This window comes from Drosophila virilis, chromosome X, assembly GCF_030788295.1.
Source record: "Drosophila virilis strain 15010-1051.87 chromosome X, Dvir_AGI_RSII-ME, whole genome shotgun sequence".
Lineage (NCBI taxonomy): Eukaryota > Metazoa > Arthropoda > Insecta > Diptera > Drosophilidae > Drosophila > Drosophila virilis.
The window spans coordinates 7,442,219-7,456,999 of NC_091543.1; the positions used below are offsets into that span (position 1 = coordinate 7,442,219).

At 38.8% G+C, this 14,781-nt stretch overlaps 4 protein-coding genes across 9 annotated transcripts in view; 3 read left to right on the forward strand and 1 right to left on the reverse strand.

Moving 5' to 3' along the window:
- Positions 1-3,868, forward strand: part of HDAC4 (histone deacetylase 4) — a 33,808-nt gene extending 29,940 nt beyond the window's left edge. For all 6 annotated transcript variants that reach the window (XM_032440632.2, XM_015170124.3, XM_015170123.3 and 3 more), the window contains 2 exons: positions 290-423; positions 509-3,868. In XM_032440632.2, coding sequence (XP_032296523.1) covers positions 290-423; positions 509-563 — 189 coding nt within the window. In that variant the 3' untranslated portion in view covers positions 564-3,868. The remainder of the gene's footprint in view (positions 1-289; positions 424-508) is intronic.
- A 547-nt stretch (positions 3,869-4,415) lies between these two features.
- LOC6633790 (acyl-coenzyme A oxidase 1) lies at positions 4,416-7,097 on the forward strand. Its single transcript, XM_002056926.4, has 2 exons — positions 4,416-5,862; positions 5,929-7,097. The coding sequence occupies exons 1-2, from the start codon at positions 4,853-4,855 to the stop codon at positions 7,010-7,012; spliced, it is 2,094 nt and encodes a 697-aa protein (XP_002056962.1). The 5' UTR covers positions 4,416-4,852; the 3' UTR covers positions 7,013-7,097.
- LOC6633791 (leucine-rich repeat-containing protein 57) lies at positions 6,995-8,043 on the reverse strand. Its single transcript, XM_002056927.4, has one exon. It carries the CDS (start codon positions 7,901-7,903, stop codon positions 7,136-7,138), a length of 768 nt encoding a protein of 255 aa, XP_002056963.2. The 5' UTR covers positions 7,904-8,043; the 3' UTR covers positions 6,995-7,135.
- A 682-nt stretch (positions 8,044-8,725) lies between these two features.
- Positions 8,726-10,380, forward strand: REG (proteasome regulator gamma). The gene is made up of 3 exons (XM_002056928.4): positions 8,726-8,884; positions 8,966-9,500; positions 9,585-10,380. Exons 2-3 carry the CDS (start codon positions 9,122-9,124, stop codon positions 9,950-9,952), a joined length of 747 nt encoding a protein of 248 aa, XP_002056964.1. The 5' UTR covers positions 8,726-8,884; positions 8,966-9,121; the 3' UTR covers positions 9,953-10,380.
- The last annotated feature ends 4,401 nt before the right edge of the window (positions 10,381-14,781 follow it).

Consider the following 14,781-nt stretch of genomic DNA (forward strand, 5'->3'; position numbering starts at 1 on the left):
TAACAACTCGGCTGTTGATGCTGATCGAGAATATATGTATTCCTTATGGATGTCTCCTTCTATCTGTAACACGTTCCACGACAAAAATTTTAATATTCTCTACAAGGGTATATGTAAATATTTGAATACCGAAACGCACAAATATCGCGATGCATTCGCTCAATTGAAGCTAGATTTGAACTGGCGACTTTCTGCTTGCTGGTCCGACGCTCTCTCTCTCTCACTCTCGCTCTCTCTCTCTATTTATATGTATGAACATGTGTCTAAACCAGTTTTTTATTGTTTTTAGCAAACGCATTGGCCCTGCGTGCGACTCCTGGAGCACACGGTCGGCCTGTCCGCGCTGGAGGCGCTCAAGGTGGAGCACGAAGAATCTGAAACGGTGAATGCCATGGCCGGCCTCTCCATGCAGTCGCTGCACAGGTGAGTACACACACGTACATACATGTATGCAAGCTAATCTCGCCTCTCTCTCTCTCTCTCTCTCTCTCTCTCTGTGTCTCGCTAGAACGCTTTCGCGTGACGATTCCGAGGAGCCCATGGATCAGGATGAAACCAAATAGACGTCCGCGTCGTCGTCGCCGTCGCCGTCGCCTGCTCAACGCACTCTAGTTATTGTTGTAGTTAAAAATGTTGTTGTTTATTGTTGTTGATGTCATTTGTTGTCGTCGTTGTTGTTGTTGTTGTTGTTGTCGTCACGCAAACGTTTGTCAGTTCCTCGTCTCTCGCGTGACACTCTCTATATTTTGCTCTATCACAATCTAACTGATTTTTTATACTCTTATACACACACCTACACACACACACACATATACACACACACATACGCACACATGCTGAACAAGCCAAGCCAGCCGCCCCAACAAGCACACACACGGAGAGCGAGAGAGAGAGAGAGAAAGAGACATAACAACAAACAACAAAGAGAAAGAGAAAGGAAAGAAAACCATCGAATGAGTAGGAGGTCTGAGGCAGAGCCAGAGTTAAGAAGAGGAGAGAAAAAACAAACAAACAAAAATAAAAAACAGTTGGAAACAAGGCCTAAAGTTCAAAACGTGGCTGTGCCACTAAAAAACAAAAACAAAAACAAAAACAAAGAAAAACCAACAAAAAAAAGCAAAAGAAAATGAAAAGAAAAGAAAACTAAAAACAGTAACGGAAGCCGATGTAAAGAGTAGAAGAAGAAGCAAGCGCAAAGCAAAACGTTTAAGAATCAACACAGTTAAATAGAGTTTCTATATACATATACACACGCGCACACACACACACACGCACACACACGCACATATATACACAGCTGTGTATATGCATGTGTGTGTGTGTGTGTGTGTGTGTGTGTGTGCAAATTAAAAATTGTAGTCATATAAGTTACATACATATGTAGTTCTAGTAGATTGTATGTTTGTATATGATGCAGCGAAATGGAATTTTTAATGAAATTATATATGTATGTATGTGTGTATGTCGATAATACTAAAGCTTAATGTTAAAATCAATTCAAAGTCTATATGCAAATGTATGCATGTACATATATCTATGTATGTGCGTACCGAACTACATAAACTACTATATAAAGCCTGCATTTGTTAAAACGAATATACATCAAAGAGATGCATAGATGCATATATATATATATATATATATATATGTATATATATGTATGTATGTGTGTATATGTGTATATGTGTACACAATATATATGTTTAAATGTTGAACGTGCAAATAACTATTTTTATTTCTCGATATACATATATGTCTGTTGTGTGTAGAACTATTATTACTACTATATATAGATAACTATAGCTATTACAATTATTATTATTTTACTTTTTTTATTTTATTATTATTAATTATTAGTTGTTATTCTTCGTTTTTTTTTTCCATATTTTTTTTTTATTGCATAACTTTTGTGTATGAATGTTGAGAGTATGTGTTGAAGTTTTAGCTCGATTTATACAGTTATAAAGCTAAAGTTAAGTATATTAAATGAAAACTAGCTGTAATATGATATGTAATACGATACTATATATATGTATATATATACATATGTGTGTGTATATATGTAATAATAACAAATGTGAAATGATTGTCAAACGATTGTCTAGAATCTTTATTTATTAACTATTATAAATTATGCTGTACTCTGTTTTGTTTTGTTTCTTCTTTTTTTTTTTTTTATTTTGTTTAACACGAATTGGTTTTTGTTTTCTATTTTTATATTTGGGCGCATGCATACGCATATGCATGCATGTATGTGCATGTATGTGCCTATATATACATATATATATATTTATAGACTAACGGTTAACGCGTACACCTACTACTACAGGCACAAATCGTAGTTTTTGGCTTGCTTATAACTGTAATTCTAACTATAGACTATGGGCTGAACAAATTGCAGAACATAAATGAACAAAAAAAAAAAAAAAAAACAAAAACAAATTCGTAGTGAGCTTTTTGTACGTCACATCTACAACTATGCACGCGTGTATGTGTGTGTGCGAATGTGTGTGTGCAAGTCTGAAGTACAATACGTAATATATATATATATTTATTATAATTGAACGGAACAATGAGACACGACCAGTGTTGGCAACTGGCGCAATGTTAAACCTGGCTTTAAAGCAGCTGACAGCCTTAAATCAGTTTCAAATTTCAACTGTCCGTCTGACAAATTGAAGTACGTTGGCAACACTGGACATGGTGCATGGACAGCAGCAGAGTTGTTGATGTCACTTCTGCTTATGTGTGCTTGTGTTGGGCGGGGCAAGGGGAAGGGCATGGTTAGTGGCAGCTCCTAACTAATAACTGTAACAATAATCATAATCAAATGACGTTCATATGCATGTATATATTTATAGATAACTATATATGTATTTGGGTGTGTGTGTGTGTGTGTGTGTCTGTCTGAGCAGCAACTAAAAGTGAGCAAAATATAGCAAAATCTAAAAGCAGAATTTCAATTTTGATCTAATCGAAACAACAAGAAAATATATAAGCTGTTGATAAGGCTGGGCGCAGGCACCCAGCGATGAAAAGTAACGAATAAATAGTATAAACAATAAGCATACCCAAAAGATCTCGATATCTCCGTTAACCTATGTATGTACTATTTGTATGCATGTATGTGTGTGTTTATCTATGTGTGTTATCAGAGCGTGAATGTGAATGTGAAATGTGTATTGCTCTGTGTGCGCTTGTCGTTTGTTTGTTTGTTTATTAAGAAAATTCTACAAATATGTTAATTGAGCACAACGAGATATAAGAGTCGAAAAAGTAATGATATGATGTAACATAATGTTAACAAGAGCTAAAACAATAATTGAACAAAAGAAATGATCATTAGCTAAAAAGTAACCATGTCATTCCCAGAAAGACCTCAAATCCGAGTATATCTACATATATAGATACTCTCTTAGAGTAGTCAAAAGAGGTCTCACAACGTATCAGATTTTTCTCAGTTTATCTATTTTTTCTTGTTTTTTACTTTTTTTTTTTTGATTTTGGGAATGACATTGATAATCAAATCAAATTGATATATATATATACTATACTATATATATTCATGTTAACTTACGAAATCGGACCGATATTATGTGCTCGGCCGAGATTTATTGTTTTTCTCATCCTGGCGAATATGGGTCGCAAACCTCAATAACTGTTAAATATACCCATGCCAGATTAGTTAACGTTAACGAAATGAGCTGATGTCTAGTTGCCTGGTTTTGAATCGGGCATCAAATTCATCAAATATTTTGTCGTATTGGTAAAAAAAAAAACATACTTATATATACATATACAAATAATACAAAATGTCTGTGTCGCTTTTTCTATATATGATAATAAATGAAAACAAAAAGAGAATGAATTGTAAATTTGCTCAATTATTTATTTAGAGTAGAAAAGAAAGAGAGCGCAAACTAGCTTAACTGCGCCAATAAGAAAGAGAAATCAAGTGTTTGAAAAAGAGATAGCAAGTACAGAAGGCCAAGGAGAAACCACCTAAATCGAAGAGGAGACAAACAGCAACTTGAACAGATGAAGGAGAGGACCAGCGAACCAGATTTGTATGCAAAACACTAGCATTGGTAGTTTTAAAACAGTTAACAATTGCTCTCTAAGTTTTTAAAATATATATAATCCGTAGTTTTTAAATAGATTTAAGGAACTCATTTTCAAACACAGCTTTGCCCGTTCAAAACATATTTGAGCCCGCCATTTTTCAAAAATGTGACCATGCATATACGGGCTATAAATCCAAAAAAAAGGACAATATATTTAAAGATAGCAAATTTCAATGTCGTAATTTGGTAACATTGTTCTCTCCCTCTTCCTCTCTCTCTCATACACGCACTCTACATCAATCAAATAAAATGCACGCAACAGTGTTGTCAATTGACGCTCAAAAAAGTGAATGCGATGTCAAAAATGGCTAAATGCTCTCTGAGCAAAACTGGCTGAATTGCCAACACTGGTCAGCATTTGTGTGAAATTAGCTGCTTTTGCGTGTTAATTGGACTCTTTAAAAGTGATAGGCATGCTTAAAAATATGTTTGCATATGCTCAATATAGCTGCAGTACTTTAGAATCGGGTGCAAGGTGGTAAGTGTATCTTATCTGTGAAATATGGCACATATGTATGTACATACGTACACGGCATACATACATACATATGTACATATGTTTGTGTGACAGGATCGTCAACATTCAACAGCTGATAAGCTCTGCGAGGGGCAACGATTGCGGCCCGTAAACCAGTCGGGGCGTGGCACAGCACAGTTCGCTGTCGTCTCAGTTGTTGGCGAACCGTTGTTGGCTTCGCTCAGAGCACAAAGAAGGAATTGGAGCGCACATGGAGGCATTGGGCGAGTGCATTGAACTGCGGCGAGAGCGCGAGGGGGCGACAATTGCCAGCGAAGACTTTGCCGTTTGGTGGGCGGGCGGTCGGCACGAGCTGGAGGAGCGTCGTGCACTGGAAAATTACTTTTTCAACGATCCAGAATTCGATGATGCAGTGCATCCGAGCTGCATGTCGTACAAGCAGCGCTACGAGCATGCCTTAACCAAGGGCACCAAATTTCTAGCCAAGCTGCGTGAATGGCAGCGCAGCCGGCGTGCCCAGCAGCCCAAAGGGAAGGAGGAGCATGAGCTGGAGGGAGCAGAGGACAGCGTTAACATTAAGCTGCTGTACGACTATCGCATGCTGCTGTCGGGACCCGTGGGCACGGCGCTGTTCCAGCAGAGTTTTCCGCTGCGCTTGCACTTCTCCATGTTTTTGCCCACGCTCCTGAGCCAGGGCAACGCGGAACAGCAGCGTCGCTGGGTGGGACGCGCCTGGCGCTTGGATGGCATCGTTGGCACCTATGCCCAAACGGAACTCGGCCACGGCAGCTATATACGCGGCCTGGAGACGCGCGCCGACTACGATGCGGAACGCGAGCAGTTCGTGCTCAACACGCCCACCCTCAGCGCCTACAAGTGGTGGCCCGGCGGTCTCGGACAGACGGCCAACATGGTGGTGGTGCTGGCGCAGCTCTATATCCGTGGCAAGCATCATGGACTGCAGCAGTTTCTGGTGCGCATACGCGATGAGCAGACGCACGAGCCGCTGCCCGGCATCGATGTGGGCGACATTGGACCCAAGCTGGGCGCTAACGGAGTAAACAACGGTTTCCTTGGCTTCCGCAATGTGCGCATACCGCGCGATCAGATGCTGATGAAGAACGCCCAGGTGCTCGCCGATGGCCGATTTGTGCAGGCGGCACAGCCGCTCCTCGTCTATGGCACCATGGTCTTTGTGCGTGTCATGATTGTGCGGGACGTGATGTTCGGGCTGCTCCAGGCGGCCACCATAGCCACACGGTAGGAGGTGTTCAGTTCCCAAATCAGCTCAGCTAATTCACATTTGTTGTTTCACCTGTTGCACAGCTACTCCCTCGTGCGTCGCCAGAGTCCCATCGAGCCGAACGCCCCGGAGCCGCAAATTCTGGATCATGTCACGCAGCAGGCGAAGATTCTGCCGCAAATCGCGCGCGGCATTTGCTATCGCCTGGCGGCAGACGTCTTGTGGGCCATCTATCAGCGCGTCATGCAACAGCTGGAGGCGGCCGGACCCAATAACAGCAATGGTGGACGCGAGCTGCCGGAGCTGCACGCGCTCAGCTGCTGCCTCAAGGCCGTCTGCACAGAGGGCGCCGCCGAGGGTATCGATGTGCTGCGCAAGGCCTGCGGCGGCCATGGCTACATGTCCTCCGCCAACTTTGACAGCATCCAGGGCCTGGCCAGCGCCGCCTTCACCTACGAGGGTGAGCACACGGTCCTGCTGCTGCAGACGGCGCGCTTTCTGCTGCGCCAGCATCTGGACGCGCTAAAGCGCAAGGTGCTGCCCGCCAGTGTCACCTATCTGCGCAACGCATCGCCGCTTAGCTGGAGCGACAATCTGCTCGAGAATGTGGCACGTGCGCTAGAGATCAGTGCTGCGGCCCAGCTGCGCGAAGCCTGGCAGTGGCAGCAGGAGCAGCGCCAGCACGGCAAACACACGGAACAGCAGGCCAACAATTTGAGCGGCAGACGACTGACGGCGGCGGCGACGTTGCACGGCCACGCCTACTTGGCACGCAACGCCATCAAGCAGCTGGAACAGCTGAGGCGCAACGTGCAGCCGGCGCTGTATGAGCTGCTGCAGCAGCTGGTGGAGCTGTTTGTGCTGCACACATTTCTGCGCCAGCTGGGCGCTGTGCTCAAGTGGAACAGGAACGGTATCAGCAGCAAGCAGCTGCAGCAGTTGGAGCAGCGCTACGAGCAGCTGTTGGGCGCACTGCGTCCCAATGCGTTGGCCCTGGTCGATGGCTTTGATTTTCATGATCGCGTGCTCGGCTCCACGTTGGGCTGCTGGGATGGCCGCGTCTACGAGCGCCTAATGGCGGAGGCGCGTCGCAATCCGCTCAACCAGGAGGCCGTCAATTCGAGCTACCACACGCATCTGCAGCCGCTATTTCGTTGCAAGCTGTGAGGCGCCACAGAATGCGAATGACTTTTATTGTGAATGGGCAACTGCACAGAAAGCATAGAATTAAGCTAATAAATTAAATAATATATGGTATATGGAAAGAAGAAGTAGACACATAAATAACATTTAGAACATCTTTTTTTTGACTGCCGTGTAGCGCTCCATGTAGACATCGTAGCCATCCAGATCGGTGAACTGTTTCGAATTGAACAGATTCCCATCGACGGCCAGATTACAGATCTTGGAGCTCTTGAGTATGCGCGGCGTTAATGCGATCGCCTGCAAACAGTTCTCCTCGAGCCGCAGCGTCTTCAGCTTGGGACAGTCGGCGATTTCCTCGGCTAGCGCCGAGATTTGGTTCTGATTGAGGTTCAATTCGGTTACATATAGATTGCCCACATCGGCGGGCACTTCGGTGATCTGATTGCGCGACAAATCCAAGACATCCAGCTGCTTCAGGCCGCACAGCATCGATGGGAATACCTTGAGCTGATTATTGCTCAGATTCACCGTTTTCAGGTGCGTGCAATTGCTCAGCGTCTTGGGCAGCTTGGTCAGAAAGTTGTTCATCAGTAGCAGAACCTCCAGCTTGAGCAGTTCCCCGACGACCTCGTTCAGCTCCGACAAACGATTGCCGCTCAGGTTCAGATGTTTCAGCATTGTCAGGCGGCCCAGTTCATCGGGCACGGTCTCGAAGCGATTCTCCGATAGATCGAGCGTCTTCAGCACATTCGGGTAGTTCTTAAGCTGCGGCGGGAACTCCTGCAGGCGTTGCAAGGATATTTTCAGCACACCCGTCTTTTGTGCAGTCTCCAGATGTTGTTTTATTTGTTTGTTGCCCATGTTCGTGCTCCTGTCCAGCTCTGAGCTATGGATGGAGGAAATTGATGTCATATCGATATATCGATTGACCGTGATTTTGCAACAGTGTGCGATAATAGTTGGAGCTGTTGCGTAGACGAACGTTGGTAGAATTGGGCAATGTATATGTAGTATTGTAACAAATGTGCACAATTTTGAAAGCAAGGGCCGAAAATCTGACAAATATGTGACCGGGGGTAGTTGTTAAAGGGCTTGTCATGGGCATTGGGATGTGATGTAAATCGACGCAACCTGTGTATGATTACGTCATTAGCAAAATAAATTAAGCATTTATTATATTCAGTTATTGGCCAACTTGTTCCAAGAAATTGCATTCAAATAAAGAATCGCGCGCAATATCGAATGATCCAGCACGATTCATATAGTTGGAGTCTAGTTGGAGTTGTCATATCGATAGTCGCACTCGTGCAATAGTATACGATACAACGATATTAATAAGCTGTCAAGTAAACAAGCGATAGTTTTATTTCGCCAATATTTATGGAAGGAATTTATTAATGTAATGACTAAAATTCGGACAAATATGTGATCGCGTTTGGGTTGTGAAATGAGTAAGCCTCTGTGTAGCCGAGTCGTGTCGGGTATGCTTATATCGTTAGTGAAATCTATATATTATTTATGAAATTGAAATATTAGTAAACAGTCAAGAATTTTGTTAAAAGACATGATTTGACGGAATTGAGAATGATTTGCAGTTAACTAAGTCTGAAAAGAATTGGAGCGTCATTCCTTGCTGTAGCAAAAACTAGTTTGTATTTCAGTTAATATGCATACATTTGTAATAAAATTTCGAAATTGACTTTTTTGTTAAGCTGTTTTTGCTTTAATCTAGCTTTTTTTGCACCAAATTGACCGATAGTTAATCGATAGTTCTGCCATGGACAATTCGCGTTTTACAATACTTTGAATTTCACCACTGCCGAAGCTGTCATAAAATACAAGCGTGGACTCGCGGCCTGCCGCATCGAAAGCAATCAAGAGTTTTTCATTTTGGTAAGTTACGGGCGAAAATGTGCATTCCAAATGCAGCATTAACCGACGAACAGTTGATAAACAATATGCTTTGTTGCACAGTGTACGTTGCCGACACGCAAACTCACGCCCTTACCCAACGCAAGTGGCCGAACGTGAAGCACGCGCTACTGATTGTTGCAGACGAACCGGTGAAGAACGCAAGCTGTGATTTCTGTTGAACGTAGTGCTTAGTTGCTGGAAGAGCGATCGGTAAGAATGCCTAAGGATACAATAACCAAGGTGCAGGAGTACAAGGACTCGCTGATCTCGAAGGCGGAGATACTAATTACAAAAGGATTCCCCGAGAAAATCGTTGAGCTGAACGAACTGCTGGCCACGTCCATGTTCAATGAGCGCAACTTTAACGAGGTGCATCAGGATCTAAACATTCCGGTCTTGGCGCCCATATTGGTCAACAATCATGACGGCGACGGCAGCGCCCACGACGATCATCCAGTGTCAAAACGGGCGCGCAAAGATGACGTCTCCGGCACCGCCGTCTTGGGCATACCCGCCGGCACGGTGCCCTGCAATAAGCCGCTCTGCGAGATGATCAAGGTGGTCAAGCCGATTATACGCAAACTGGTTGAGGACTGTAAGTGCGCGGGCGACTTTTGTGTTACGGTGACAAGCGGCAGCAATTAATGTCATGTTTTCGTTTTCTTCGTTTTTTGCGTAGCGAACCTATTGAAAATGTGGATTTCCTTTATGATACCCAAAATCGAGGATGGCAACAATTTCGGTGTGTCGATTCAGGAAGATACGCTGGCCGAAATCCAGACGGTCGAATCGGAGGCGGCCGCCTTTTTCGATCAAATATCTAGATACTTTCTCTCGCGCGCCAAGGTCGTCTCGAAGGTGGCCAAATATCCGCATATCGATGACTATAGGCGCGCGGTTGTCGAGCTGGACGAGAAGGAATATCTCAGCCTGTGGCTGGTTGTGTGCGAGGTGCGCAATCGTTATTCTTCGCTGCACGATATTGTTATAAAGAATCTGGAGAAGCTGAAGAAGCCGCGCTCATCGAACATTGAGAGCTTATACTAGAGACGCCCATTTATTATTATTATTATTATTATTTGTTTCTTAAAGTTAACAAACAGACCGGAAACGCCTCCTTCTCCTCCTCCTGCTCCTCAATACTGGAAGCCAACAGCGTCCGCATCCCGTTCCAGAGCCCGCGTATCCGTATTGAAGCGGGGTCCCAGTTAAACACAGTTAATTACACACTCGAAATTTCCATTTGGAATAGTTTGTTATTCATAAAGTTGAGAGAATTTGTAAGAGATCTAACAATATGATTGCCTTTAGACGTTATGTTTAAAGCGTGCAGTTCTTAAGGACAGTTTAATGTAATAAAATATTTGGGTATCTAGATAATAATCTAGATTAAAGTAATATACAAGCGAAAGTCGATGCTAATTTTAGATTCCAAGCAATAGTTACACGTAAATAAAATAACAATCGAAGCTCGATCGCTCTTCAAGCAAATAATATAATTAACGAATTAACGGATTAACAACAGATCCTCAAAAAAGTGGGCTTAACTGACAATGAAACCTTGTAATTAACACGGGCAGTTATCGCATACTTGTATACTATAAGACTCGTTGCGTTTATATTATCTATTAACAAGCAAAAAGTATGAGAATGAGAATCTGAGAAAACCAATTGACAGGCGAGTTAAGGTTTTCGGTTTGTTGCATTAACTGGATATTCTGGTTACGGCCATGTTCACACGTTCAGTTGGTGTAGCATAATTTTAGGATTGCCGCGTAATAAATAGTTTAAGCATACTTCAGGGATACTTTCGCAAATGCCTAAGCCGACTCGATTCTTGCTGTCTTGTCTTCTATTGCAAGCCAAGGCAGTGGATCGCTGCCTATATAGAGTATCAATAATAAATCAATAGCAATAAAACAAATGTCTTTTATTCACTAAGCCGGACGCTCTTTACAAAAAGTTGCAGTTCCTCCAATTAATCATTTGAGTCCAAACAAATTCATTCAAATTTAAATATCTCGAGTATTTTAGATCCGATTTTTGTTTGGGATAGCATTCTGGACTCGTGCGGATCACAATTATCGAATCCCATATAAATCTAACGAATATAACAATTTTTGTTGCCAATCTGTTCCATTAAGTTGCATGCGCCTAAGTAGACATAACTTGTCCAGAATTGAAGCGATTTGAAATCGAGAAAATCTATATATATTCAATTTCTAATCATGTTTTAACCACTGGAATAAAAAATTTGCCCCGATCAAGAAAGAAAAGGCACATTTTGTTATACATTTGTTTTGTTGTTGTTTTATTCATTTTTTTTGTTTGTTTGTTTGTATTTGTTTTTATATTTGTTTTGTTTGCTTTTTAATATATTGTATTTAATTTTATTTTATTATTTGTAAGCTTACAACTTAAGGCATAAAGTTACAAACTAAAACTTAAGAGCTACACATCGTTCTCTTTATTTGTTTGTATCAATCATAAATATTTATATACATATATGTATATGTATGTATGTATATATACATACACACACACACACATATATATATATATATACATATATGGTATTCAAATCATTTTTATATTTATATGTTTATCATTATGTTTATGTCAATTGTTTATCGATCATGCATTTTTGTATATTCAAACAGAAACCGGAAATCAAAATGAACAAAAAAAAAAAAAAAAAGAAAACAAAAAATATAAACAATAAACCATCGACTTTGTTGCTGTTGTGTTATTTCATTATTATTACATATTGTTATATTTGTAATCTTTCGTTTGTTTTTCTTTTTCGTTTTCATTCATTCTTTTTTTTTTTTTTTTTTTTGCATATTTTTGTGTTTTTGTTTTGCATACATTTTTATAAATTTTTGTGATCATTATCGTCAACATGTTCATGATCATGATCAGCTGTTGCTGCTTTTTCTAATCAGCGCAAGTTTTTTTTTCCTAACTTTCTTCTTGTTTTATTAAAATTCGGCAACTTTTATGTTTAACTTTAGTTGCCATTTAGATTTTAGATTTCATATTTTATATATATTATATATTATTTATATTTATATTTATTTATATTAATATATATATATATATATATATATATATGTGTGTGTGGTAATATAGAACATGAGCTGTTCGGGCGACTTTGTTCCTTAGCCAACGTTTGCGGCTGCAGCTCGGGTTCCACATATGCATACACACACACATACTAACATACATGCGCACATATATGTTTATTTGTATATACATATGCACACACAAACATATATACATATATAAACTTATATACACATTTATATATAAATGTATATATATATATATATATATATTATTGTTGTATCATTTTATTCACTCTCTTTTTGTATTTATGCCATATAGAATTTGTTATTTACTTCGTAATTAGTGTGTATATATATATACACACACATACATATACATGCATATATATTTATAAAAAAAAACCGGACATGCATTTTACCAAATCGATGCCGCGCTGGCCAAAAGCCTCAGCAGAGTTACGCGTGTGTCTGTGCGTGTGTGTGTGTGTGTGTGTTGGAGTGTTTGTGTGTGAGAGTGTGTGTTTATGTATTTCTCATATCTTTTTCATATCCATTTCTGTTTATATATATTCTTTAATATAAGTATATTTATATTTATATTTATATTTAAATTTTTATTTATATTTAAATTTATATTTATATTCATATATATATATATATATATACGCACACACATGCATACACATATACGTATATACATTTATAAGTTTTTGTTAATATTTTACAAATTTTTGTTGAATAAGTCTTAGCGTTTTGTTGTGGTTTTTAATTTTATTTTTTTTTGTTTGTTTTTTTTTATATATATATATATATATTTTTTTTTAGTTACATTGTGTATTAAAAATATTTAATTTTTGTAAATCGTTTTTATTTTCAATTCTTTTAAAAATTGTTTTTTTTTTCTTTCTTTTTTGCATGTAAAAAATAAGTTAAAAAAAAAAAACATAAACAGTAAAATAGCTAAACACTAAAACTGTTTTTTTTTTAATCGTTTCTTTTTCTTCTTTTTTGTTTGTTTGTTTGTTGTAAGACATAAGTTTGTTATATAAAAAAATATGCGTATGTATATAATAATAATAATAATAATAATAATAATAATATTATATATATATATATGTATATTGTATATATATACATGTAAGCATATATATATACAAAATTGTTTTGTTTTTGTTTTCTTTTACTTACATAAACATTATCATAATAAACGTACATAATTCAATAGCATATAGCATATAGTATATATATATATATATATATATATATATACATATATATATAGATTTATTTATTTATAACTGTGTACACACATACAAGCATATATGCATATCCGTAAGTTTATCAATATAGAAAAAAAAAAAACAATAATGCTTCATAAATTAAAAACTTACACATAGAAATAGCAAAATAAAAAAAAAATGGATAGTACAAAAAAGTAGTTATAGTATATGTTTAAAATTATGTTTAGTTGTTTTCTTGTTGTTTTTATGAAATTTACAAAATATTTTTTGTTTTTTTAAATAAATGTTTTGCAAGTGTACTTTAATATATATTTACTTGATTTTTTTTTCTTTCATTTATGTATTTATATAATATGTTTTTTTTTGTTTTTTTTTTTTTTGTATTTGTTTTTGTTTAGATTTTTTTCTCTTTTCTAAGAACAGCCCAACAGTGTATTTATTTTCTTGTTTTTGTTTTGTTTTAAATATATATATTTTGTTAAATTTAATTGTTTAATATATATGTATTTATGTAATAGTTTTCATCCTTAAATATACATACACATATACATATATTTTTACATATACATATACATATACATATATATATATTTTTGTCACTAAATTTAATTTCCTTAAGTTTTCGACTCAATTTTTGAGGTTATGTTTACGTTTGGGCTACAAATTACAACAAATGCACGTAACTGAAAATTCAAATCAAAGAACAATAACAGAGAAAGAAAGAAAGAGAGAGAGAGAGAAAGAGAGACACACAACAAAACACAAGAACGGTGTATGAAACAGAGATGTGTGGGCGAGTGCTTGCGCGAGAGCGAGAACGAAAGAGGGAGAGTGAGACTGGCGCTACAAGGTGTGGGCAGCTCGGGGGGGTCGGGAAAAAGGAAGTGCGATAAAAGCGCATGCAGCTGGTGCTTAAATTCGCGGCTGCCTTTCTCTCTCCATAAACATATACATATATATAGATATATATATATGTATATATATATAATATAGACACATATGTAAATATAAATATATGTACATACATAGACCATACACATACACATACATACCGTATGTAAGCATATATTCTATTATACTTTCAACTGTTTGCATGCCTAACAACAGTTTTAATTTGCATTATTCATTCATTCTTTCATTTTTGGTGCGTGCGTGCGTGCGTGCGTGCGTACGTGCGTGCGTGCGTCCATTCTGAGTGTGTCTAGTCCATGAAGGGGTCAGGTCAGCAGATTGCCGATTGGGTTACATAACTAACACAAAATGCAAGGCAACAAATGCACCAGCTCTTGCGTGTGCGTGCCTGCCTGTGTGTGTCTGTGTGTGTGTGTGTGTGTGTGTGTGTGTTTGCGTGTGTCTTTCTCTAACTCTCTATGCTGTTTTCATTCAAAGCTCTCTTTCGTTTAGAAGAGCGTAGTCTAGTCTCTAACTGTGTGAGCGCAAAAGTGCTCGCTCTCTTAGCCTGCGGTGCTCTCTTTCAAGTCAGTTGTCAACAACTCTTTTGTGTGTGTGTGTGTGTGTGTGTTCCTTTCGTTTTATGCTTTGCTCGAATAATTTTGTAATTGGTATA

What these genes read in the sequence shown, in the direction of transcription:
- LOC6633790 (XM_002056926.4), top strand. Translation starts at nt 4,853, where the DNA reads ATGGAGGCATTGGGCGAGTGCATTGAACTGCGGCGAGAGCGCGAGGGG. An exon ending in GCGGCCACCATAGCCACACG is followed by an intron (nt 5,863 to 5,928) that starts GTAGGAGGTGTT and finishes CCTGTTGCACAG; the next exon opens with CTACTCCCTCGTGCGTCGCC.
- LOC6633791 (XM_002056927.4), bottom strand. Translation starts at nt 7,903, where the DNA reads ATGACATCAATTTCCTCCATCCATAGCTCAGAGCTGGACAGGAGCACG.
- REG (XM_002056928.4), top strand. Translation starts at nt 9,122, where the DNA reads ATGCCTAAGGATACAATAACCAAGGTGCAGGAGTACAAGGACTCGCTG. An exon ending in ACGCAAACTGGTTGAGGACT is followed by an intron (nt 9,501 to 9,584) that starts GTAAGTGCGCGG and finishes TTTTTTGCGTAG; the next exon opens with CGAACCTATTGAAAATGTGG.